This window comes from Procambarus clarkii, chromosome 79, assembly GCF_040958095.1.
Source record: "Procambarus clarkii isolate CNS0578487 chromosome 79, FALCON_Pclarkii_2.0, whole genome shotgun sequence".
In the NCBI taxonomy this organism is placed as follows: domain Eukaryota; kingdom Metazoa; phylum Arthropoda; class Malacostraca; order Decapoda; family Cambaridae; genus Procambarus; species Procambarus clarkii.
The window spans coordinates 7,738,591-7,765,324 of record NC_091228.1 but is presented as its reverse complement, the minus strand read 5'-3'; the positions used below and the strand labels follow the sequence as shown (position 1 = coordinate 7,765,324).

Sequence of the window (26,734 nt, the reverse complement as noted above, 5' to 3'; positions counted from 1 at the left end):
AAGTTCTTTAGAAAAGTAACTTCGTGCTCTGAAGTTGAAGACCTAGCACCAAGTGTGCCATTCCTGCATTCACTGACACTGCAATTGCCACATTAAGAATGTTATTCCTGCAATCCCTTTCGACTTATAACGCCAAGAGTGGAGGCCTGTATGTGTTGGTAACACGACGAAAACCAGTGTATAATTGAGCTCGCTAGAGCACCTCACTATTGTCATGGAAGGTATAATCCGTTTATGGAAGTATAATAATCATCTAACTTATAGGTATGATATGGTTTCCTTTACAACTGACTGTGAATGCAGGCGATGAGTCACAATAACGTGGCTAAATTATATGATAAACTATTCACAATCGACTGGAGAATGGTCCAGGACGGACCGAAACGTGGTCGTCCCTTCACCTTCTAGTGTGACTGTGAATGATTTGGAAAAAAATCAAACATTTTCTTTTTTCTTTTAACATATATACAAATAAGCTTGGAAATGTTATTTATTTTTATGAATTTATGGATTATTTTCCTGAATAACATTTGAATTGTTTTAAATGACGTTTTTTTTTTACTCTCAGTGCTATCTTTAGCCATTTCCCTCCCAACCATTCCCCATCTTCCAGTATACAGCCTCCCCATCACCGCTATACACCCTCCATCTTTTCAACCCATCACCCACCACACCACTACCTCGTCACACACCTTCCTCGTCTCTAGCACTGTAACCAGTTTCACAACACTGCCTGCATCACGGAAAACATCTTTACCTTATATCTATCTACACTTACACCCTCCTAGTCTCCATCGACACATATGCTTCCAATATCCACCTATCATTTTCACTAAAGATACTGTTCATCACTGTAATCATAAGCTTGTGCCCAGAATGCATATTTGCCATCTGAACATTCGTTTGTTATATCAATATCGGAACAATAATATTTATGCGAGTGGGAAAGTCTACGGACTTCTGGTTCCACGTTTCATTTACACCGACTTCGTGAGGTGGATGCTAAGGCTGATTCCCCCTTTCAAGGAGAGTGAAAGTTTCAACCACAGCCGCCCTATGATAACTTCTAAAAATTAATAAACACAATACAAGGATGAATATGGGTAGGTTATCTTGAGATGATTTCGGGACTTTTTTTTAGTGTCCCCGCCCCCAGGAAGCAGCCCGTGACAGCTGACTAACACCCAGGTACCTATTTTACTGCTAGGTAACAGGGGAATAGGGTGAAAGAAACTCTGCCCATTGTTTCTCGCCGGCGCCTGGGATCGAACCCAGGACCACAGGATCACAAGTCCCGCGTGCTGCGCGCTCGGCCGACCGGCTCCCTCTTGGGTAACCCCAAGAGTCTGGCTATGAACTTTGGATAAAGAAATACAAAGACTGACTTCCTCCTTTTAGACAGATGGCTACCTGGAAGTATCCAGGTCTCTGTCACTCTGTCTTGCTCCGTCTCTCTTCCATTCTCCCGTCCTCCCTCTCTCACATTCTCACTCCCGTTCTCTCTCCAATTCTAACATTCTTCTTCCTTAACATTCTCCAATTCTAACATTCTTCTTCCTTAACATTCTCCAATTTTAACATTCTTCTTCCTTAACATTCTCCAATTCTAACATTCTTCTTCCTTAACATTCTCCAATTCTAACATTCTTCTTCCTTAACATTCTCCAATTCTACCTCCCTTGACGGATCAGTCATACATTGTTTTCTGTTAACCACATTAATTTTGGTCCAATAACGCGTCCAAACTGTTATTAAGTTAACATTCGTGATTTTGTTCTAATATATTCCCGATGGAAACTTCGATTTTATATAATCGAGGCGCAATTTTAGAAAATGCTCATTGCTCACTGTATCTGCTAATCCCAGCATTTCCGGGAATGAGGTGCGGCTCTTAGCGTGAGGGATAGATGAGGGGTCACGCTCACATGGATGAGAGGTCACACTCACAGGGTTGAGGGGTCACGCTCACAGGGTTGAGGGGTCACGCTCACAGGGTTGAGGGGTCACGCTCACAGGGTTGAGGGGTCACGCTCACAGGGTTGAGGGGTCACGCTCACAGGGTTGAGGGGTCACGCTCACATGGATGAGAGATCACACTCACAGGGTTGAGGGGTCACGCTCACATGGATGAGAGATCACACTCACAGGGTTGAGGGGTCACGCTCACAGGGTTGAGGGGTCACGCTCACAGGGTTGAGGGGTCACGCTCACAGGGTTGAGGGGTCACGCTCACAGGGTTGAGGGGTCACGCTCACATACGTAGTATGTGGACGAGGAAGCGCTTCTCACAGTCACTATGTGTAGTTTATTTGTTGAGAGTTAAATAGTTTTTTGCGTGGTGTTCAGTGTTTTGTGGAGTCATTATTAGTATTTTTGGTTCGGCGATTTGAAGTTCCTCGTTGGGGGTTATAGGTAGTTTGTCTTGTTGATTAAGTCTTTTGTTGTTGTTGGGCGTTATATATATATATATATTATATATTATATATATATATATATATATATATATATATATATGCGAAAAAGCTTGAATATGCGACTATCGAATATGTATATATATTCATATATGATCAATGAATAACTAATATATATGTATATAATGAATAACAAATAAAAAGTAAATTTTTTTTTGCAATAAACTGGGACCCTGAGAAAAGGAAAAAAGAAGAAAAAGAAACAGAAGAGAAAGAGAGAGAGAGAGATAGAGATAGATAGAGATAGAGAGAGAGAGAAAGGGAGAAAGAGATAGACAACCTTAGGTCATGGGGTCATGCAAGACTCCTCTCTTAGAGACATCCAACAAGGCATGACGGAGGCGCAGCATCCTGGTACATGACAGCCCAAGGGGGAGGGTTTTTTCCAAAATAAAATTTAGCAACAGCGTCCACTGTACGGGAAGCCATGGCAAAATATAAATATTTATAAAACAATTTAAAAACAATTCTGTATCCACCCTTCCTATCCAATCCCATCTATCCCATAAACACAATCGAGAAACGAGTAAATTTGAACAAATCTAAAACTAATTAAGCCTTTAATAATTGCTGATAAGATATGAGAGTAGTTTGTATATATGCAACAGTTTAGAGAGAGACAGAGTACGGGAGACATCTCCCGTCACGCAGGGTGCAGTCGCACCTCCACAGATCTCCAGTATCATCTATTGATACTGGTAATGGCTCAAAAGGGCCACCACTTACGGGCTATTCATGCCCGTGCCACCTTTTGGGTGGCTTAATCTTCATCAATCAATCAGACACAGAGTAATCACACGAACGTGATGCATCACTGATAAAATCTTTTCAGTTTAGATATATGGACATGCAACTCTCAGTACAGAGATATGGACTTCATATTAATGACTTCATAGGTGAAGTGGACAGTGTATTGAAAACATATTTAGACGATGTGATATAGAATCGCGTTGAGGAAGTAATGATTTACAGCATAACTGTCAAGATGTTATGCAATTTCCGAAAGTTGTTTCACCTGGTATGTGGCTCTATTTTATGACCCACCAATCAGCGTGGAACAAAAAAAACATTTATTGGGGTACAGAGAGTCAAAACTGGGCCACCCAATGTGGTGTTATAGACTCAATACCCACCACTTTGTTGGGTAAAGAGATTCCAGGCTCACACCACCCAATGTGGTATAGGGAATCCAAACCCACCACACAGTGCAAGAATAAGGAGTTCAGGGCCCAGATTCACGAAACAGTTACGCAAGTACTTACGAACGTGTACACCTCTCCTCAATCTTTGACGGCTTTGGTTACATTTATTAAACAGTTTACAAGCATGAAAACTTGCCAATCAACTGTTGTTATTGTTATAAACAGCCTCCTGGTGCTTTGGAGCTCATTAGCTGTTTAATAATTGTAAACAAATCCGCCAAAGATTGAGAAGAGATGCACAGGTTCGTAAGTGCTTGAGTAACCGCTTCGTGAATCTGGCCCCAAGCCCACAAGCCAGTGTGGTATAAGAATTCTTGATCCAGAATTTTTTAGTAGTTAGAGATAAGAATCTTTTGGCTATCATTCGCTTTGTTGCTATGATAGATATGACAAAGCTCCGTACTTATACTTGACTTCCAAATTGAATATTACTTAAGGATAGAGAATGTACCCAACCCCTTGAACTGGACGCTGGCGCGTCGCCCGTGCTTCTGGTAGGGTCGACGTTCGATACTTGATGGTCTAAGTGTCTGGATACTATTCTTTCCCATCGCCAGCTAGTTCCAGCCCCTTGTTCCAATACCCTTTACATGTGCTATATATTTATACTGTCTTAACCATACTTCTGGCTTAGGAAATGGTACTATCGGAAGAAAGAGCATATCCATTATGAATATATAGCATTTGGAAAGGATCAGGAAAAGGATTTAGGATGGGACGGGGGGAAGGAATGGTACCCAACCCCTTCGACAGTCAGGGATTGAATGCTGACGTGCTAATGCATTCCTTAAATGCAGCCAAGGGGCACGGTAAAGCCCCCTACTTTGCTAATACAATTCTGACAATCCTGGTCTGAATGTAACGAGTAACTCTCACACGTATTTTAAAAGACATATCCAAGCTAAATTTCCGAGAATTTTATGCATTACCGAAATATAAATTTAAGAAACCAGATTGACTTCTCCGTGCCCTGTTTTCCTCTCTGCATGTATTACAAGAAAAAACTAATCTTCAATCTATTAGCTTGCATTATTTAATCAGAGACCATTTCAAGTCAAGCTTTAGAGAATATCCAGTTAGCTTATCTTGCATTCTCAATGCACTTTAGACCGTTTACGTTCCCTACTTATCTCTCAGTTACGCTTGCAAACAACTCCTCTGACAATCATACCACCAGGTGCTAAAACTGACCAACCACTTCCTTCTCTTTGCCTTTTTGTTATATACCAATTAAAGGAATATTAAAATATACTCCAACATATATCCCAAGAACTAATCTAACTCCCTTAATACTCACAAAGGCATTTTAGTAGCTACGACAAGCACAATTCTGCCTTTCCAAAGTCGATCCGCATGTGAATATTAATACTGAGACACACACACTATATAGCAGTAAGTTGAAGAGTCCCCCCTCACAAGGGAAGACTCCCTCTCAGTGCGGTAAATGCTCAACAAATACACTCCACACCAACAGAAAACGGAGGCGCGTCTCAAAGTCAAGGTCAAAGCCAACAGGAAATGTTGGGAAGATGCATTAAGCTATATTAGTGCACCTTGAGTCTAAATATGCACTTGTGCACGTCAGTTTACGAGAGAGAGAGAGAGATAGACAGAGAGACAGAGACAGAGAAACAGAGATATAGAGAGAGACAGAGACAGAGACGAGAGAGAGAGACAGACACACAGATATAGACAGATAAACATATTCGCAAAACACTAAAAAACAAGCAGTTTTAAAAAGGAACAGTAGGGTGAGAAGCGCAGTAAAGGCTGTTGTGGTACTCATGCATGACTAGTGCATAGTGAAGAAAATATCTTCTCCAAACTGCATAACTGTCCGCTCAAGTGTAACAAATGAGTGCTGTGTCCGCTGGAGTATAACATTTACCCTGCAGTTTACACCAGCCTGAGAAGTATCTCTTAACCAATTTACAGATTTGTCGATGCTTGAATCCGGTGCCTGGACGCCCCCGTGGGGTCGAGATAGTTGTGGTTGTCGAGTCCTAGTGAGCTCCTGTCAGGAGCCGCTAGAGATATTGTAGTGGCAGCTCCTGCTGCTGCTTGAAGGTTCCTTCAAGGTGCTTGTGCGTGATTCAGGAACACCCACGCTTCCACCCCCCTTCCCTCTCTACCCCTGCACGACCAGACTATAAAACTCGTGACCAATTTCATCCCACGCAGTAAAAATATAACAAGAGTACACTCCAAACTTAGATAACATCTCACAAGTTTCATCATATGCGTTAATAAACACATTTCAATTACGCCAATATATTGATCAATTGCAACGTGTCCACTAACACAACTAACCAGTACAGAGTACAAGGCCAGCAATGTCCCCAGGCAACAGATCACCCGGATCATGCATCACGCATCCCAAGTTGGAGACAGTAAACATAGCGTAGTGAGATTACTCTAAGAGGAGAATAACGCTCTCTAGCTCATCGCTGAGATAACATCTGCACTTGACAGCATCCTGAAATGACCGCCGCATAATTATTTTTAAGGGGAAGGAGGGATATTGGCGGATTTGAGAATATTTAGAAGTGCTGGAGTGGGTCTGAGTGATAGCGGAGGTGTCCTTGAAAATCAGGCTTTTGGCTTCCCTTTTTCCCCTTCCTTAGCCTCCCTTTCTTACCTATGACCTTCTCTCCCTTGCCCGGGGTCAAGCCCATTCCCAGGCTTGTCCTGGACATTGTCGTGGGAGAAATAGAGGTACAAATTTACCCTGGAGAAGAGGGAGTTGTGCTCTGAAGCGCAAGGCGTGTGAGAGGACCGGGATTTATCCTAAGCATGTGTGATAGGAACGTCAGTAATCCTAACCAGGCGCTGGAGCAATGGCAGTGTAGCTCAGTATGAGTGAGTGAGGGTTGTAGGATAACTTTACGTCCTAGTAAAGTTATCCTTTAGTTATCCCACTTTATTTAGTTATCCCACTCAACGCCCAAGGTTTGGACGTCCTAGTCCGAATGAGGGAAATATGAGTATAGTTTGGTGAGGGATTGGTGCGTGTCTCAGTGATCCGATATTGACAACACGGAAACAGACTTTAATGTGGACGGGATGGGCGCTTGAGTTTAGTATCTAGCGTATATATATATATTTTTCTCTCAGTGTGGAATGGGCGATACATCAGCCTCACTATTCTCTAAAGTTTCTCATCACGTTGAAGCACTTTATTATGGCTGAGGGAATTAAGCAGGAAGCATATCCAATCATGTCTTTATATCAGCATTACTTAACCTCATTTTCAGCATTAAATTGTAACTGTGAATCTTACGCTTATTTCAAAAGCCTTTCTAGATTATCTTGAAAAATTTTGTTTACTCATTCTGATATATTTCCCGTCCTATTCTTGCATTGTCTGCAAATATTGCTGTTCAATCTTATGCAAACCGTTTATATATGGAAATTCACCTGGCCAACGACAGACAGTTATCCAGATGCAAGCCACAACAGTAGAGTAAATTGCAGGCACCTGTTTACTGCTATGCAAACAGATTTATCAGATGTAAAGAAATGCTTGCAAACGTCATTCTCTGCCCAGGAATCGAACCCGTGACTTATTGCTTGTGAGTGGACTGCACTTCTCCCACAGATGCGTATGTTGTAGAAATATTTGATGATTCTGAGTGAGATTTTGCGCAGTAAAATATAAATATGAAGATTCGTCCGACAAGAACAGCTCTTCCTTGAAGACGTCGTGGCCTTGACCATCCCAGTGACACGCAAGACACAGTGAGAGTCAAGATGTATCATGTGTCCATTAACTAACCTCTCCATTAATTCATCAATTATTCATCCATCGGTGCTTCCCTAATGACATTTATCTATTATTCATTCGTTTTCCATCAACCTAATTATGTATTTAATTATTAAATTAATCGTGCAAGATATCATCACTTGGGCTCGACGGTTGAGTGAAGGTTTCGCTTCATGCTGGTCGGCGTTCAATCACCGACCGTTCAAGTTGTTGGGCACCATTCATTTCCCCCGTCCCATCCCAAATCTTTATCCTGATCCCTTCCCAATGTTATATAGGCATAATGGCTTTACGCTCTCGTCTAATAATTCCCTTCCCTTCCGTCCGTAAATAAATCTCAAAATGCCTCCATCAGTCTATCAGTTCCGTAATAAATCCATTTATCAATCCCTATTATGCTATTCAGCTATGCATCCTTAGCCATTTATGCGGACTCTGTTAATATATTTAGGGAAGAGTGGAATACAATAGCCATATCTTTACCTTTGACTCTGATTGGAAAATTTAAGCTTTGACTCAAAAAGGCTTTGACTTTGACATTGCAACGTGATGTTTTCCTGAACAGTTTTATTACACTAACATTCATATAATAATTCATTCACTGTAGGTGACACTTTAAACAGCTCACTCATATTCTCACTCTTGACACTCATTATCTCACCCTTTGGTCCTTTCATAATTGCAAGGAGGCCCAAAGAACATAAGAAAATATTAATGTAGTTGCAGAAGGCCTCTTGGCCCATAACAATACATGTACGCTATTCACTGACTTTTATAATTAAATGTACTTATGTTATGGTTAGTGAAAAGGGCAGATATTTTCATTTTATCCTTTTCCTATAAAGCTATTCTTAATTTCTCCAAGAGAAAGCCTTCCCTTGAGAGTAGGAAAGTGTATAATAGGCTAATGAAGAGAAACAAGAGAAAAGAGGAGGAGGAAGTCACAATCGACTTGAGAATGGTCCAGGACGGACCGAAACATCGTAGTCCCTTCACCTTCTAGTGTGTGGTCTGGTCAACAGAAAAGAGGAACAATGTCTTCACACACTGTGCTTCCAGCAAGAAGATAAAGTGACGCTTGGACAGACAAAGGGGCAGGAGGCTTGCTAAATGCAGTTCATCTTACCAATGCAGTCTCAGAAAACAATAAAAATTTATATAAAAATTTGTCTTATGCCTCCCGAGGGCTTTGCTAATCTGATAAATATAACGGTATTAAAGCTGAATCAGAAGCGGCCTAACAGAACAAAAACTTATTAAAAAAATAATGAACATGGGATGAACAAGGCAGATTAGTGAAATGAATCGCCTGATAACAGCCTGATTAGAGATTGTATCTACGGTGAAACTTGCGTGTATGATGAAACTCGCATAGTATGAAGATTGAGTGTATGGTGTACGGTGAAGATCGCGTGTAGTAATAGTATTAGTAGTATAAGTAGTACCGTTAGTAGTAACACGTAGCAGAACTGACAGTAAATTTTGTACAACTTATAAGCCGTATTAATTACAATGTGTAGCTTTACAATATATATAAATTAATTATTACTACTAGTAAATACTATTTTCTATTCACAGCACTAATATAAGTATTAACTGTAGTAATTGTAGCAGCAAAAATATTATTAATAAAGTCAATCAAATTGCTAAATACATTTCTTATATAATTTTCTCCTTATTAGTTCCAATGCAATTTTTATATCAAACATTTCTGGAATTATAGAAGTAGTTATACATGATTTACACCTCATTAGCGCGAGTATGACACTGGAGTTCATGAAAATAAAAAGTTTCATGGCTCCTGAGTCAGTAATAACACAGATCGTGGAGAAAAATGAATGAAATTCGTTCTTTCAGAGGAGTCAAAATTGCCTGATGTTATCTGCATGGGAAGTCGTGGATCCTTTTGTGCCTCCCATGAACACAGACCTTTGTGTGTGTGTGTGTGTGTGTGTGTGTGTGTGTGTGTGTGTGAGTGGAAGAAACATTAATGTCAAAATTATATATTCAGTAATGCGTGTTATTCCATACCCAAATTTTGTATTTTTATTCTCCCGAAGTTTCAAGATTTTATCTCCAAACAGATGTGATGGTAAACCATTTGATGGTTCGTTTATGGTAGGAAAGGGAAACTCTCAGACCAGAGTTTCGTGTCCAGTTCAAAATGTCGGGGCCTTGAAGACGTACTGTAATAGCACCAGTGTCCATAAATCACCCTTGGCTTTCCTCTCAACCCCAAGCCAGGCGAGGCACCAGAAATAATGTCCGTGACAGCGAGACAGGGAGTCCCTCACGCCCTCAACACCATCAACAGAGGACCAAGCACGGCCCTCTGTTCGGAAAGATTGCGAGAGTCCTTTTGTGTGCCTGGGCTGTTTGGTCATCCTGCTGGGAGATCGTCACAAGCGAGACCAAGCGAGGTCGCGAGTGCCAAGGTGTTCGATCATTCCTGGGTCAGCGTCGAAGGGTCTAAGATCACGACACGGTACGATCTTCACTCACGTGAAGAGGGAGTATCGTCGTACTCTCCCTCCATCGCTGTCAATTGATGGAGGGAGAGTACATTACAATATCGTTTTGGTAGGGACGCGAGTCTTATTTTCCTCGGCGTCATCCCTTTTATATGAAAGGAACCGTCGGAAATGTATCCGAGGTGCCGTGTAGTCAATCGCCAGACAGAAAAAACTTATCAACTGTCTTCAAGAATATTATTTTCTCAAATTACCTGGCTATTATCTCAGCCTGTCGCTAGGGAGAATTGCAATTTCTCTGGTGCAGTAAGCAAAAAAATCACATAAACGGACCTGTTAGTGAAACCGGTTCTAGGGAAGAAGACCCAACTGACAAGCACGCATGCACGCATTCTGGGATATTGACAAGGTAGACAAGGTTAGGCTATTTAAAATAGGGGGGGGGGGACATGAACAAGACAATGGGTACATAGAAAATAGGAAACTAGGAATGAGTGACACAGAGGGTACAAAAATAAAGGTTCTTTGTCATCGGGGAATAATGAAATAGACTGAAATAGAGAATTGGTTGTTTCAGACTACACAAACAACTTTAAACGTAACGGTGACAGAACTTGAAAGGTTAAGCAACATGTACACTATATCGAAGGTCAATTTAGTGGTGACACTCAAGAACTGGTACATAATTCTCTCTCACACACACACACACACACACACACACACACACACGCAAACACGCACACACACACACACGCACACACACACACGCACACACGTAGACACACACAAGAAGACAAGTTCGGTGGAACATAATAATGTTCAGTAATTTGTACACCAGATGATTGACAGTTGAGAGGTGTGACCAAAGAGCCAAAGCTCAACACCCGCAAGCACAATTAGGTGAGTATAACTAGGTGATTACATAAACATGCCAACTGGACTGCCAGAAAGTTTTTGAAACTCTTCTCTTGTACCAACTGGAAAAACAGGCTGATAAATCATTAAGAGTACTAAAGTATATGAAGGAGTACCTACCAGGAAGAAAGCAAGGAGGCGATGAGTCACAATAACGTGGCTAAAGTATGTTGACCAGACCACACACTAGAAGGTGAAGGGACGACGACGTTTCGGTCCGTCCTGGACCATTCTCAAGTCGATTGTGAGACTTGAGAATGGACCACAATCGACTTGAGAATGGTCCAGGACGGACCGAAACGTCGTCGTCCCTTCAATTTCTAGTGTGTGGTCTGGTCAACATACTTCAGCCACGTTATTGTGACTCATCGCCTGCATATGAATCAGAGTACCCCAAGGGTCGGAACTAAGGCCCATTCTATTCCTAACATAAGAAAACTATTTAACAGAGCTAAGATAATGAGGCGAATCAAGATCTCAGGTGGACTGCAATATATATTAGAAGATGAACTAAATAATCTTATGAGCTGGTCTGAGGAATGGCTACTAGAATTTAACCTCAATAAATGCACGATTATGAAGATAAGAGTTGGAACAAAGAAGACCTCAAATACACTCCAGGATCAAGGAAAGTCAACTTCCAACAAGTGGAAAAGAGAAAGTGAACGCAACTCGATATCTAACACCAGAGGCACACGTCAGCAGGATAACGAGGGCAAATATCTGGTTATCCTTCAAGAATTTGGACAAAGATCCCTTCAGAGAGTCATACATATCCTTTGCGAGACCAAATATTGAATATAGAGTCTCAGTCAGGAACCCCTTCCGGAAGAAACTCAAACTCAAATCTTGAAAAGGTCCTAATAAATGCAATAAGGATCGATCCTGAGCTATGAAGAATGACACGGGGAGGGAGGGAGTTTTCAGGGGAAAGTGCCATGCCATTACGACTATATAGCTCTTGGAAAGGGGTCAGGATATGGATTTGGGATGGGACGGGGGAAAAGGAATGGTGCCCAACCACTTGGACGGTCGGGGATTGAACCCCCAACCTGTATGAAGCGAGACCGTGGCTCTACCGTCCAGTCCAACTGTAAGAGCAACTCCTCACTACTTTTGAGTCGAGAAGGTGTTGGGCAAACATGTTAACGACTTACAAGATACTAAGGGGGGATTTAAAAAGTAAATATTGAAGCAAATTAAGGAACAGTAGCACAAGAGGACACAATGGAAAACAGGAAACAAACGCGTCTCAAAAATACCAGATAGAATTTTCGAGTCTGTGACATCTTGGACATGATAACACAAGATAACATCTTGTGTCATCTTACACAGCACAGTGGTTATCTTGAGGATATCTTGAGATGATTTCGGGGCTTTAGTGTCCCCCGCGGCCCGGTCCACGACCAGGCCTCCACCCCCAGGAAGCAGCCCGTGACAGCTGACTAACACCCAGGTACCTATTTTACTGCTAGGTAACAGGGGCACAGAAAGAAACTTTGCCCATTGTTTCTCGCCGGCGCCTGGGATCGAACCGAAGACCACAGGATCACAAGCCCAGTGTGCTGTCCGCTCGGCCGACCGGCTCCTCCTCTGTACTGCAGTGCACTACAGTGGAGTAAAAAAAAGCAGAGTTCTCCCCTTTAGACAACTCACTGCTGCAGACACTAACAAACTCTACCCTGCAGGCACACATACCTGAATACCAACCACACACACACACACACACACACATTTTTAGCGCCACTCCTTCCTCAAATTCATACCCCCCTTCCCCTGGTACCTCAGGTACCAGTAGGGGATCTACCTGCTGGCTGAAGGAGGGAGGGGAAGGGGTGGACTGAAGGGCACCAGGAGGGGGGAAGGTAGTAGGGCTGAGGGGGGCCACTGACAGGATATATATAAAGAAGAAGCTCTCATCCAGACCTCACATTTCCTCGGCAGATCGCTTGCCGGAGGGTCCTCTAGCGACGGTGACTGTGGACTGTGTGTACTCGTGGGAAAGTTGAGCCGTCAGTGAGTGCACCCAAGTTTTCTCATTGCTTTCTTAAGCTCATTTTTTGTCATGTTTGATATATATACACACACGCATTCATAATATATATATATATATATATATATATATATATATATATATATATATATATATATATATATATATGTCAGATTAGGTCACATTACCTCCCTTTAAGAAATAACGAGAGAGAACGAGAGGGGGAAGAGAGAACGAGAGGGGGAAAGAGAGAACGAGAGGGGGAAAGAGAGAACGAGAGGGGGAAAGAGAGAACGAGAGGGGGAAAGAGAGAACGAGAGGGGGAAAGAGAGAACGAGAGGGGGAAAGAGAGAACGAGAGGGGGAAAGAGAGAACGAGAGGGGGAAAGAGAGAACGAGAGGGGGAAAGAGAGAACGAGAGGGGGAAAGAGAGAACGAGAGGGGGAAAGAGAGAACGAGAGGGGGAAAGAGAGAACGAGAGGGGGAAAGAGAGAACGAGAGGGGGAAAGAGAGAACGAGAGGGGGAAAGAGAGAACGAGAGGGGGAAAGAGAGAACGAGAGGGGGGAAGAGAGAACGAGAGGGGGGAAGAGAGAGAGAGAGAGAGAGAGAGAGAGAGAGAGAGAGAGAGAAGAGAGAGAGAGGAAAGAGAAAGAGAGAAGAGAGAGAAAGAGAGGAAAGAGAAAGAGAGAGAAAGAGAGGAAAGAGAAAGAGAGAGAGAGAGAAGAGAGAGGAAAGAGAAAGAGAGAGGAAACAGAAAGAGAGAGAGAGAGAAGAGAGAGAGAGGAAAGAGAAAGAGAGAGAGAGAGAAGAGAGAGAGAGGAAAGAGAAAGAGAGAGAGAGAGGGAAGAGAGAGAGAGGAAAGAGGGGAATTGAGAGAGAGAGAGGGAAGAGAGAGAGAGGAAAGAGAAAGAGGGGAATTGAGAGAGAGAGAGGGGGGTAGAGAGAACGAGAGGGGAAGAGAGAGATTACCGCCAGATACAGAGACAAATCTATAATTGACTCATTAACGTTTAACTCTATTCATTATATAAATATCTCCCGTCAAATGGTTTATGATGTCAGAGCCTCAACCTCTTCAGAGACGTCCTAGTATTTTATATATTGGCCCAGAGTGTGTGGTAGTGGTGTCGCTGTTTCTGTGTTATGGGAAGGTATAAAAAACGACCAAGCGACACAAATTAGACAAGAAAGAGAATGTTGAGCAAACTGCATATTTTTGGATTATTTGGAATCCTTGGACACAGTACCCGATAAGAGACTAGGGCATAATTTGGACAAGCAGCAGGCAAGAGTGACAATGTACTCCAGTGGATAAGGGAGTATCTAAGCAACAGAAGACAGCGAGTAACTGAGGTGGAAGATATCTCATTGTGGCGAGATGCCACTAGGGAGTTCCACAAGGAACAGTTCTAGGACCTATCCCGTTTCTTTTATACGTAAACGATCATCCTGAGGAAATTCCATCCTCTCAATGTTTTATGATAATACAAAAATTACGAGGAAGATTAAGACTGACGAAGACAACAAGAGGATACAAGATGATCTGGACAAAGTGAAAGAATGGTCCAACAAATGGCCAATACAGTTTAACCCAAGTATATGTAAAGTAATGAAGCAAAGCAGAGAGAACAGAAGACCAGACACAAGATGTCACACGGGAGATGAAATCCTCCATGAAACGGATAGCGAGGATCTAGAGATTGATATCACACCGAACCAGTCTCCTGAAGCCCACATCAAAAGGATATCTGCAAATTATGCGAGATTGTCTAACTGCATTTAGAAATTTGTGTAAGGATTCCAGGTTGGAGTTCAGACTTAGTTAAGTTTTAAACGAGATATAGTACACATATATTAAAGCACAATACACACATAATTGTTGCCATGGACCGTACATATATGTCAGTGTTGCCATGTGCCGTACACATGTACACTTGTACGGCATATGTTACCGTACACGTTCTTATCCCTTGCAGTTCATATCTATTCCGGTTCCTATCTATTGTGCCTGGGATATCTTGGGCTTGTCACCTGATTATGCGACATCTTAGGTTTGTGACCTCTTAGGCCTGTGACATCTTAAACTTTTAGCCTCTTGGGCCTATAACATCTTGGGGCTGTGACATCTTGAGCCTGTGACATCTTGGGGCTGTGACATCTTGGGGTCTGTGACATCCTAAACTTTTAGCCTCTTGAGCCTGTAACATCTTGGGGCTGTGACATCTTGGGGCTGTGACATCTTGGGGCTGTAATCTCTTGGGCTTGTGACATCATGGGGCTGTAATCTCTTGGGCTTGTGACATCATGGGGCTTAATTTCTTAGGGTGTGTGACTTATACGTTACGTAACCTCTTGAAAGGAGGTTCTCACTCTCCAAACGCCACTTAAGAACTCCTTATTTGCGGACGGACAGTGCGTGTAGTGGTGGCGTGGGTGGCGGTGGTGGCGGTCGGCCTCAGCTGTGCTGCCAAGTTGGACCACTTGACGGGCAAGGGTGAAGGATGCGACTGCGACCAAGGTGGACCTGGCAGCAAGACACCCATCGGAAGCTTCTTCGTGGCACCGCTTCCATCGGGGGGAACACATACCTCCTTCGCTGGGTGAGTCTTGGCTTCCTGCTTCCTTGGGGCTGACATCTTGGGGCTTGAAAAGGTCCTAATAAATGCAATAAGGATCGATCCTGAGCTATGAAGAATGACACGGGGAGGGAGGGAGTTTTCAGGGGAAAGTGCCATGCCATTACGACTATATAGCTCTTGGAAAGGGGTCAGGATATGGATTTGAGATGGGACGGGGGAAAAGGAATGGTGCCCAACCACTTGGACGGTCGGGGATTGAACCCCCAACCTGTATGAAGCGAGACCGTCGCTCTACCGTCCAGTCCAACTGTAAGAGCAACTCCTCTTACAGTTGACAGTTACAGTTCACTGCCTTACTCAGTAACCAGAAGTCTGATTATATACAATAAAAGCAATATATTGCATATATAATAATAATGTTCTTAAATAAAGTTAGTTTATGTAGAACAAAGTTATAGGTTACTAGTTGCATTAGTTCGAACGCCAACTTTTTCTGCAGGTTCGGATCCCCTTCAAAGATAAAGCCAGGAGGAGGAGTCTTAGGGTCGTCGTTCCAGACGTCCGCCACCCAAGGCAGCGGGTCGTCCTCGGCAAGAGGGTCGTCTACAGGTGGTTCTTTCACATCTTTTGCTGGGTAAGTCTTATGCACCTATGTGTTTCAACGGCTTCTCACATGGCATTGGTCTACAGCCTTTACCTTCCAGCCCTATGACAAATCTAGTGTGAATAAGAAATTTGTTAGAATTTCAGACGTTATACACAAAGGTAAAAGAAGCAATAAGTCTCTGGTGATTTGGTAAGAAGGTAATTAACAAGCATTTTCTGCTACATACAGATTTAATACTGGAAGTAGCAGCGCTGCTTCTAAGGGGTCGTTCCATTCTGGCTCTTATACCTCATCACAAGGCGCTGGAGCTGGAGGAACTGTGGCTGCAAGCGCACAAGCTCCTTTTGCTGGAACTCGCAGGGCTGGAAGCACTGGAAGTGGATCTTCCTCTGGTGCATATGGAGCGACGTCAGGCTCACCAAAGCCTGGAAGTCCATTCGGCACTTCTGGCACTCCTTCGAGAGCTCCTGGATCTGGAAGTAGCTTTTCGTCTGGTGGAGGGCTTGGAAGTGGGTCTGGAAGACCTGGTACTGGAAGTTCTTCAGCTGCAGGTCAACGTCCTGGAAGTGGACTCACTGGGTGAGTCTGTTTTTTTCATGAAAATTCATTCTTAGATTCGTTTGTTCAATGACCACTTTATCTTCAATTAGCCTCTGCCTCAACTTTCACATGACTACATCCATATGCGCATAACTTTTATGATATAACTTTTCATTTTTTAGTTGCAAATCATTGTGTACATTTAACAAAACTAAAATATATATATACAACATTGAATATGTAATATTAAATGTTCTTTTTAATTAGTATTTAGTACTTTTAAAGAACTAAGGTTATAAATTTTCTCTAAATGAATGTACGGAATTTAATTTGAATTCAATTCTGATAATTTCAGTGTTTGATATTTGAATAATAATAATTACATAATTTTGTATTTGCTTTTGATATGCAAATGAGAGAAAAGTTAACATAGAGAACAATGGAAAAATAAAAATGGGGCCCAAACTCAAAGTTTTCAACAAATATTCCTGGACGTGCTGATGCCACTCTTGACAACATGTTTAACCTTAACAACTTTTCATGTACAATAACAACACTTATTTTCCTATTAGATTATAATAGTAGAGATAACTATGTTGTTAAAATTTTTTTAGAGATTTAAAAAAAACATTCAATTCTCTTGGTCTTCGACATTGCCAAACATCAATTTTCGTTAGCTGCAGTGTACTTTGATTTGTTAATTAATGTAAACCGCAGTTTTAGGTTAAATTATAGTTCAAACTAATTTATTTCTGTGATTTTATTATATGTGAAATGTCACTTTGTATCACAGTAAAAATTATTGCTTATCCATGACGTTTTCTCCTTGAATTGCTTATTCTTCAAACACCTTTATTTCACCTCATTGATAAACCATTTCATGCAGATTTGGCGCATCATCTAAGACGAAACCAGGAGGTGGAGTCCAGGGCGCATCCTTCCAGTCGTCAGTCACTCACCGCAGCGGGTCCTCTCCGGGTAGTGGATCGCCTGCTGGAGCTGGTCATGGTAGTGCTGGTGGGTCGACCACCAGCGGCTCTTTCACATCCTTCGCTGGGTGAGTCCTATGGAAGACCTCTTATCTCCTTCCACCTCAGTAATGCCATTATAATAATATATTCCAAGTGTCCTTTAATCCGAAGTCTTTTCATTGGGGCCTGAAAACATTGAATTTGAAATACTATACACTTCATGTGTCTAAAATGATGTTTACAATTACATTTAAAATGATCCAGGAATTAAAGTTCCGCAGTGTATAGGTAAAGCACTTAAATATATATTTTTTCTTGCAGAGATGGTGCTGGAAGAGGCAGCGATGCTTCCAGAGGTTCATTCCATTCTGGCACCTTTACCTCAACATTAACCGGTGGAACGGGGCCTTCGGGTTCACGTGGTTCATTAGGCACCTCTGGTACTCCTTCGAGAGTAGGCGGCCCTGGAAGTGGGTCTACATCATCTGGAGGCAGATATTCTTCCTCTTCACATAAAACGTCGTCCAGCACGCCAGGGTCTGGAACGACTGGTGGGGGAATTTCTTTTAGTGCACACAGCTCTTCAGCTGCTGGTCAGTTTCCAGGAAGTGGTTCTGGAAGTGCATTCACTGGGTGAGTCTCTTTTCACTAATCCCCTCCCATCTTCTCTCATTCTCTTTCCCATTCTCTCATTTTTTTTCTTTCTTTCTCTATCTCTCTCTCTCTCTTTCTGCAAATGAGTTAAAAAATGGAAAACGTCAAATAAAATATTTAATATATTGTGTATACAGATTGTAATTTTAAATCAATTCAGTTATCAATTTGATTTTGATAGTTTGACCAATAGTGATTACTAAATTTTAAATTTTCTTTATTTGCGAATTTTATAGAAAATGCAAAGTATATCCCGATTCGTGAATTCGTGTAATCAGCAGCTTAATTGCTATTTAGGCTGTTCGACTGCACTTTTATTTCTATGATTTCATTATATTGCTGCTGTTTCATTGCTGTATTTAATGTATTTCAGTATTTTATTGCTGCATTTCATATTTCAGTGCTGTTAAATTTTTATTTTTCTCTTTAAATTGATAATTGTTGAAACAATTATATGTCTTCTTCCGTTGACAAGAAATCATTTCATGCAGATTCGGTTCACCTTCCAAGACAAAACCAGGAGGAATCCAGGGCTCGTCCCTCCAGGCGTCAGTAACTCACCAAAGTGGTGGTGCTTCTGCTGGAGCTGCTCATGGTGGTAGTAGTGGTGGTGGGTCGACCACCAGCGGCTCTTTCACATCCTTCGCTGGGTGAGTCCTATGGAAGACTTCATGTCTGCTTGAACTGCAGTGATGCAATTTAAATAATATATTCCAAATGTCTTTTAATCCGAAGTCTTTTCACTGATGCCTAAAAAAAACAGATTGAATACTATACTTTTCATGTGTCTAAAATAATGTTTCCAGTTACATTTAAAATAATCTAAGGATTAGAGCTCCTCTATGTATAGGTAACACACTTAGACATGATATCTTTTTCTCTACCTTCCAGAGATGGTGCTGGAAGCGGTAGCGATGGTTCCAGAGGATCATTCCATTCAGGCACCTTCACCTCAACACTAACCGGTGGTACGGGGCCTTCAGGCTTTGGAACTGGAACCCATGGTTCCGGGACTGGAACCCATGGTTCTGGAACTGGATCATCTCTTAGTGGTCACGGTTCATCAACCTCACCTGGGTCTGCAAGTGGCCTTACGAAACCTGGAAGTTTGTCAACAAGAGCTGGAAGTGGTTTCTCATCTACTAGTTATGGATCTTCCTCTGGATCACGTGGATCTGGTACAGGATTTGGTGCTGGAACTAAAACTGGCTCTGGTGCTGGATTAGGGTCTGGTGCAGGAACGGGTACTGGATTTGGTGCCGGTACTGGTGCTGGATTTGGTACTGGTACCAAAACTGGCCATGGAGCTGGAGCTGGATTAGGTGCTGGTGCTGGTACTGGTGCTGGATTTGGTACTGGTACCAAAATTGGCCATGGAGCTGGAGCTGGATTAGGTGCTGGTGCTGGTACTGGTGCTGGATTTGGTACTGGTACCAAAACTGGCCATGGAGCTGGAGCTGGATTTGGTACTGGTGCTGGTACTAGTGCTGGATTTGGTACTGGTACCAAAACTGGCCATGGAGCTGGAGCTGGATTTGGTACTGGTGCTGGTACTGGTGCTGGATTTGGTACTGGTTCTGGTGCTGGATTAGGTACTGGTGCTGGATTTGGTACTGGTACCAAAATTGGCCATGGAGCTGGAGCTGGATTTGGTACTGGTGCTGGTACTGGTGCTGGATTTGGTACTGGTACCAAAACTGGCCATGGAGCTGGAGCTGGATTTGGTACTGGTGCTGGTGCTGGATTTGGTACTGGTGCTGGATTTGGTACTGGTGCTGGTTCTGGTGCTGGATTTGGTACTGGTACTGGTGCTGGAGTTGGTACTGGTACCAAAACTGGCCATGGAGCTGGATTTGGTACTGGCACTGGTGCTGCATATAGTGCTGGAACTAAAACTGGCCATGGAGCTGCATTTGGATCTGGTACTGGTACTGGTGCTGGATTTGGTGCTGGATTTGGTGCTGGATTTGGTACTGGAACTAAAACTGGCCATGGAGCTGGTTTTGGAACAAGTACTGGTACTGGTGCTGGATTTGGTGCTGGAACTAAAACTAGCCATGGAGCTGCATTTGGAACAAGTACTGGTACTGGTGCTGGTACTGGTGCTGGTACTGGGGCTGGATTTGGAACAAGTACTGGTGCTGGCTCTGGTACTGGTGCTGGATTTGGTGCTGGAACTAAAACTGGCCATGGAGCTGCATTTGGAACAAGTACTGGTACTGGTGCTGGCTCTGGTACTGGTGCTGGATTTGGTGCTGGAACTAAAACTGGCCATGGAGCTGCATTTGGAACAAGTACTGGTACTGGTGCTGGTACTGGGATTGGATTTGGAACAAGTACTGGTGCTGGCTCTGGTACTGGTGCTGGATTTGGTGCTGGAACTAAAACTGGCCATGGAGCTGCATTTGGAACAAGTACTGGTACTGGATTTGGAACAAGTACTGGTACTGGTGCTGGCTCTGGTACTGGTGCTGGATTTGGTGCTGGAACTAAAACTGGCCATGGAGCTGCATTTGGAACAAGTACTGGTACTGGATTTGGAGCAAGTACTGGTGCTGGTACTAGGGCTGGATTTGGAACAAGTACTGGTACTGGTGCTGGTACTGGTGCTGGCTCTGGTGGTGGATTTGGTGCTGGAACTAAAACTGGCCATGGAGCTGGTTTTGGAACAAGTACTGGTGCTGGATTTGGAACAAGTACTGGTGCTGGATTTGGAACAAGTACTGGTACTGGTGCTGGCTCTGGCGCTGGTACTGGTGCTGGCTCTGGCGCTGGTACTGGTGCTGGATTTGGTGCTGGCACTAAAACTGGCCATGGGGCTGCATTTGGAACAAGTACTGGTACTGGTGCTGGATCTGGTGTCCATGGGTCCATTGCACCAGGATTTAGTTCCCAATTCACCAAAGTAACCTTCACCAGTGACCACAAACCTGGATTTGGTGCCCAAAGAACCGGATTTGGCCCTACCGTCTCTGGCACCGGTGCCGGATTCGGAGTGAGCACTAGAACTAGTTCTGGTACAGGATTAGGTGCTGATAGTGGCACTCGTTCCGGTGCTGGATATGGAACTAGTTATGCAACTGGAACTAAAACGGACTCTGGTTCTCGGTTCGGTGCAGGTTCTGGTGTTGGCACTAAAACTGGGACTGGGGCTGCATTTGGAACCGGTCCTGGGTCTGGGGTTGGTTCTGGGACTGGATTTGGTACTAGTGCTGACGGTGGGGCTGGATTTGGCGCTGGAACTGGTTCTGGTGTTGGAACAAAAACTGGTCATGGAGCTGGAATAGGAGCTGGTTCTGATACAGGATTTGGTTCTGGTATTAAAACTGGCGCTGGTACTGGTGCTGGATTTGGTTCTGGGACTGGCTCTGGTGCCGGATTTGGTACTGGTACTAAAACTGGCGCTGGTACTGGTGCTGGATTTGGTTCTGGGACTGGCTCTGGTGCCGGATTTGGTACTGGTACTAAAACTGGAGCAGGTACTGGTGCTGGATTTGGTTCTGGGACTGGCTCTGGTGCCGGATTTGGTACTGGTACTAAAACTGGCGCTGGTACTGGTTCTGGATTTGGTTCTGGGACTGGCTCTGGTGCCGGATTTGGTACTGGTACTAAAACTGGCGCTGGTACTGGTGCTGGATTTAGTTCTGGGACTGGCTCTGGTGCCGGATTTGGTACTGGTACGAAAACTGGCTTTGGTGCTGGTGCTGGATTTGGTACTGGTACTGGTTCTGGAAGTGGTACTGGCGCTGATCGTGGTGCTGGATTTGGTACTGGTACGAAAACTGGCTTTGGTGCTGGTACTGGTTCTGGGACTGGCTCTGGTGCCGGATTTGGTACTGGTACTGGAAGTGGTACTGGCGCTGATCGTGGTGCTGGATTTGGTTCTGGTACCACATCTGGCTTTGGGGCTGGATTTGGAGCTCATGGCAAGCCAGGTAGCCAAGATTCAAGGGGTTCCGGCACTTATGTCAGCAGTAAGTTCACTTCCACAAGGACTGGTGCTGGTTCTGGCACTGGTTCTGGCCTAGGATCTGGTGCAGGCACTCAAAGAGGCTCTGGAGCAGGATTTGGCGCTGGAACTAAAACTGGCTTTGGTGCTGGAACTGGTGCTGGATCTGGTGCCCATGGTGCTGGATCTGGAGCCTTTGGTGCTGGATCTGGTGCTGGATTTGGAGCCCTTGGTGCTGGATCTGGTGCCCATGGTCCTGGATCTGGTGCTGGATCTGGATCTGGTGCCCATGGTCCTGGATCTGGTGCTGGATCTGGAGCTGGATCTGGTGCCCATGGTCCTGGATCTGGTGCTGGATCTGGAGCCTTTGGTGCTGGATCTGGAGCCTTTGGTGCTGGATCTGGTGCCCATGGGGCTGGATCTGGTGCTGGATCTGGAGCCCTTGGTGCTGGATCTGGAGCCTTTGGTGCTGGATCTGGAGCCTTTGGTGCTGGATCTGGTGCCCATGGGGCTGGATCTGGTGCTGGATCTGGAGCCTTTGGTGCTGGAGCTGGTGCCCATGGTCCTGGATCTGGTGCTGGATCTGGAGCCTTTGGTGCTGGATCTGGAGCCCATGGTCCTGGATCTGGTGCTGGTTTTGGAGCCCATGGTCCTGGATCTGGTGCCCATGGTCCTGGATCTGGTGCTGGATCTGGAGCCTTTGGTGCTGGTGCCCATGGAGCTGGATCTGGTGCTGGATCTGGAGCCTTTGGTGCTGGATCTGGAGCCTTTGGTGCTGGATCTGGAGCCTTTGGTGCTGGATCTGGAGCCTTTGGTGCTGGATCTGGTGCCCATGGTGCTGGAGCTGGTGCTGGATCTGGTGCTGGTTTTGGAGCCCATGGTGGTTCCAGATCTCACTTTGGTGCTGGTTCAGCTACTGGCTCTGGAACTCAAGTTGGTTCCAGCACAGGATTTGGATCTGGTACTGGGTTCGGTGCCCTTGGAGGTTCCAGTACTGGGTTCGGTGCCCTTGGGGGTTCCAGTACTGGCTTTGGCACTGGAATCGGTGGCCTTCCAGGTCTTGGAACTGGAGGCTTCAAGGGAGCTGTTAGTCACTTCAGCAGCGGACACACCAGTACGGGTCCTGGAAGCCTCGCTGCTGGTAGCTCTTTCAGACACGGTTCTTCAGGCTTCAGCTCTCAAGCGTTCTCATCGTCGTTCGCATCATCTGGAAGCTTCAGTACCGGCGGAACAGGTTAGTCTCGCTATCATATTACTATCACTAGTCCTTGCTGTCAACGTTGCTATTAAAATTATTATTACATGATTTTTCAAGCAATTTAGTGCATATAGTTCTTCCATTTCACACTACACTATAATGTATTGTGTTCTTCTCTCCGACTCTTGAATCATGGCACTGTACAGATTCTCTCTTCTACAGACTTAATACCTTTGGTGTTAAGTCTGTAGAAGTTAAGTTTCACTTATGGGGAACGCTAATATCTGAAATGATGCTATTCTGCTAATGTTCTCGAATGATTTTCGAAACCAGTTGTCTAGAGTATTAGGGAGACTTATTACGACTTTGATGCCTCTATCTCAAGGGTTTAGCTGCTTCTTTGGTAAATTTTTCGCTTCCCTTGTTGTGGTGTTGCATATGTCTTACATAGTTGTGTTCCATCTAAGGTACATTCCCTTCCTCGCAATCGATGAATACCCTCTAACCAAACCGGTGTGTTACATTCTCACAAACGACTAACAAACTTTGTGTGTTTCTTTGTCAGTAACGCTTGACGTCGTCTAACAAACCTAGAGTAAACAAACGATTGACTGTTACAAACGTTTGATTCTCACAAATACTATCACAAACGTTTGACATTCTTTGTGAACAGTTGCTATATATTTCCTCAAGCACACATATCGTCCAGCAACAACACCCATTCGCTAAAACTGTTTTACAGCCTCTAACACACACACATGTGATGCACCTTCTCTGTATACCATCTAACATGTTTCCCATCCCACCTCATTACTTACGTGTCAATGTTCTAGTACATAATTATATTTCTCATCTTCAGTTTTCACTGACCACTCTTCCCTCTGGCCCACAGTTCACGCCGGCTTCTGCCCCAACGTTACTGACAAGTGTCCTAGCAAACATGCAAAGAAGGCCACCAAATGCCTTAATGACGACACGTGCGCACTTACTGAGAAGTGCTGCTTCGACGCCTGCCTCCAGAACGGGCCGGTTGACCACTTCGTCTGCAAGCCGGCACTTACCAAGGCCCCCGCATGGTAGCAGCATGGTGGCGGCGATGGCAGTGGTGGTAATGGATGCTTGTGATGCCATATTTTAGTAAGGACTCGTGGGTAGTGGCACTTCGTAATTGCAGCTCCAGATTGCAGTGTTTATGATGATTGATGATGGTTCGCTGGAGAAAAGATACTCCTGAAGGTATAAAAGGGATAAGAAGGAGTCATCTTCTCTCAAATCTGATGATCCCATTACTCGTCAGGACGGAAACTAAACTGATAACTAAATTACTTCATCAACAAGCGAAATTTCAGGTCTGAAATCCGATTTAATAGTCAAGATTTGGTCATGTATTTGACTGTAAATTCGATATCCATGTTATTACGAATTACAGGTACCAAGCTTGTTTCCACAAAATTGTGGTAAACCAAACTGTTCGTGAATGATGCCATAATTTATCTGCCCTCCGTGACATTATATAATAAAAAAATAAGTATATTTATTGTTATTATTTTTGTAATAACTTGTATTCCCCTCAATTAGTACTAACACTGAGAAAGTGCATAATTTCCTGAATGAATGCTAGCAGAATGCACAAGAAAAACATCTGTTTTTGATATCCTAATTAAAAACCGAGCCACAGGTGAGATATTTATATCATGATACTACATGTATATTAAAAATCTTTCTTGCTCGAAGAATGAGCAATTTTAGTGGCTTTGGATATCGTGGTTAGTTTTTATTTGTCATCTTCCCATGAATACCGTGTGAAGTCATTCAGATAACGAAATATGATCACTGTAGTAGGCTGTAGTCCCATAAGACCGAAAAAGAAGTAGGGCTGTTGGTCCATACCTGATAGGCACAGATTACATCAAATTATTTTCACTGATGGTTCTCGGTATCGTAATTTCTAACTTCCAAGTAGATGACGTTACATGGAACTTTAGTACGCTCGCCAGAGACCCCACTGACTAGCTAATGGTTTCTTATATAAATAATTTTAACGAAAACTTGTCTAACATTTCTTTATGACTTCTTTCTTGACAGTTTAGCTTTAAAAACCAAGTTTATTTCCAAATTTTAATACCTTTCATTCATATGTAGTCTTCAGGCAAGAATCCCGTTGTTCCACTTATACGAAAATAATTAACCAATTCAAATTCAGATTAAATTATTAGTGTTTGAATTTATATTTAGGTTAGTTTACATAAACTAACATTTAATTATAGACCTAAGAGGAATAGTAATTGAATAACTCCATATTCTTAATACATCTTCAAAGAAATTATTCCTGAATCCGGGAATTACGTTTCTCTTCACACTGTATGTGTGTCTTGAGAATATAGATATACAGTGTGAAGAGAAAGGTAGTTCCCGAATTCAGGAATAATTTCTTTGAAGATGTATTAAGAATATGGAGTTATTCAATTACTATTAGTTCCTCTTAGGTCTATAATTCAATGTTTATATTATATATATATATTATATATATAGTATATATATCCATACTATAGATTAGGGGCCCAAGTGATACAGCGTAACCCAGGTGAGGTCTCATTAGCGCCAGGTAAATTGAAGGGGAATACAAATTTTACATTCCACTTAGTCTCAGAACCACTTATGTGGAGGAACAATAACTCTATATAGAGCCAAATATTGTGTTCACTCAATGAACTCCTCTTTATTGTCTTCGCCTCCTTCCCTTATCACAATCGACTTGAGAATGGTCCAGGACGGACCGAAACGTCGTCGTCCCTTAAATATCTAGTGTGTGGTCTGGTCAACATACTTCAGCCACGTTATTGTGACTCCTCGCCTGCACTGAGTTCACTCTATGTCGAAAATAAACTGTTGTAGATGTTCTAAATTTCCAAAAATCGATGCGAAACGATCCTTTGCTATTGAAGATCTGACATTAGACAAATTTATTGGGTTGATCAATTTTTTTGTTGCATTCGCTTCCTAAGTTACAGGTTATCGTTTCTGTACCATTATGTCATCACTCGTTAACAGTGAACACACTGTAGTGAAAATTAAACAAGAGTTAAGAATGGGGATGACTATTCAGGTCAACAATCTGTCACACTAGCAATAAATATGAATAAAAAGAGAAACGCTAAAAGAGAGTAGGGTAAGTAAAGATAAATCTTACTGGTTACCAGAGAGAAAACTATTAAAAACTGAAGAAATCAAACTATTATCAACTCAAGAAATCAAACTATTATCAACTCAAGAAATCAAACTATTATCAACTCAAGAAATCAAACTATTATCAACTCAAGAAATCAAACTATTATCAACTCAAGAAATCAAACTATTATCAACTCAAGAAATCAAACTATTATCAACTCAAGAAATCAAACTATTATCAACTCAAGGTGTC

General features: G+C 43.2%; 1 protein-coding gene across 2 annotated transcripts; it reads left to right on the top strand.

The window, feature by feature from the left end:
* Window positions 1-12,742: 12,742 nt before the first annotated feature.
* On the top strand, window positions 12,743-24,847 carry LOC123764529 (fibroin heavy chain). Of its 2 annotated transcripts, XM_069314536.1 has the most exons (10): window positions 12,743-12,838; window positions 15,229-15,415; window positions 15,894-16,028; window positions 16,230-16,580; window positions 17,428-17,598; window positions 17,834-18,145; window positions 18,658-18,816; window positions 19,058-19,716; window positions 19,759-23,349; window positions 24,206-24,847. In XM_069314536.1, coding segments are annotated over exons 1-10 (5,754 nt in total). In that variant the 5' UTR covers window positions 12,743-12,837; the 3' UTR covers window positions 24,394-24,847. The 2 variants fall into 2 exon arrangements, with proteins under 2 accessions (XP_069170637.1, XP_069170636.1); XM_069314535.1 differs by having other exon boundaries at window positions 19,058-23,349.
* The last annotated feature ends 1,887 nt before the right edge of the window (window positions 24,848-26,734 follow it).

What these genes read in the sequence shown, in the direction of transcription:
- LOC123764529 (XM_069314535.1), top strand. An exon ending in TCTTTCACATCCTTCGCTGG is followed by an intron (nt 17,599 to 17,833) that starts GTGAGTCCTATG and finishes TTTTTCTTGCAG; the next exon opens with AGATGGTGCTGGAAGAGGCA. An exon ending in TCTGGAAGTGCATTCACTGG is followed by an intron (nt 18,146 to 18,657) that starts GTGAGTCTCTTT and finishes CATTTCATGCAG; the next exon opens with ATTCGGTTCACCTTCCAAGA.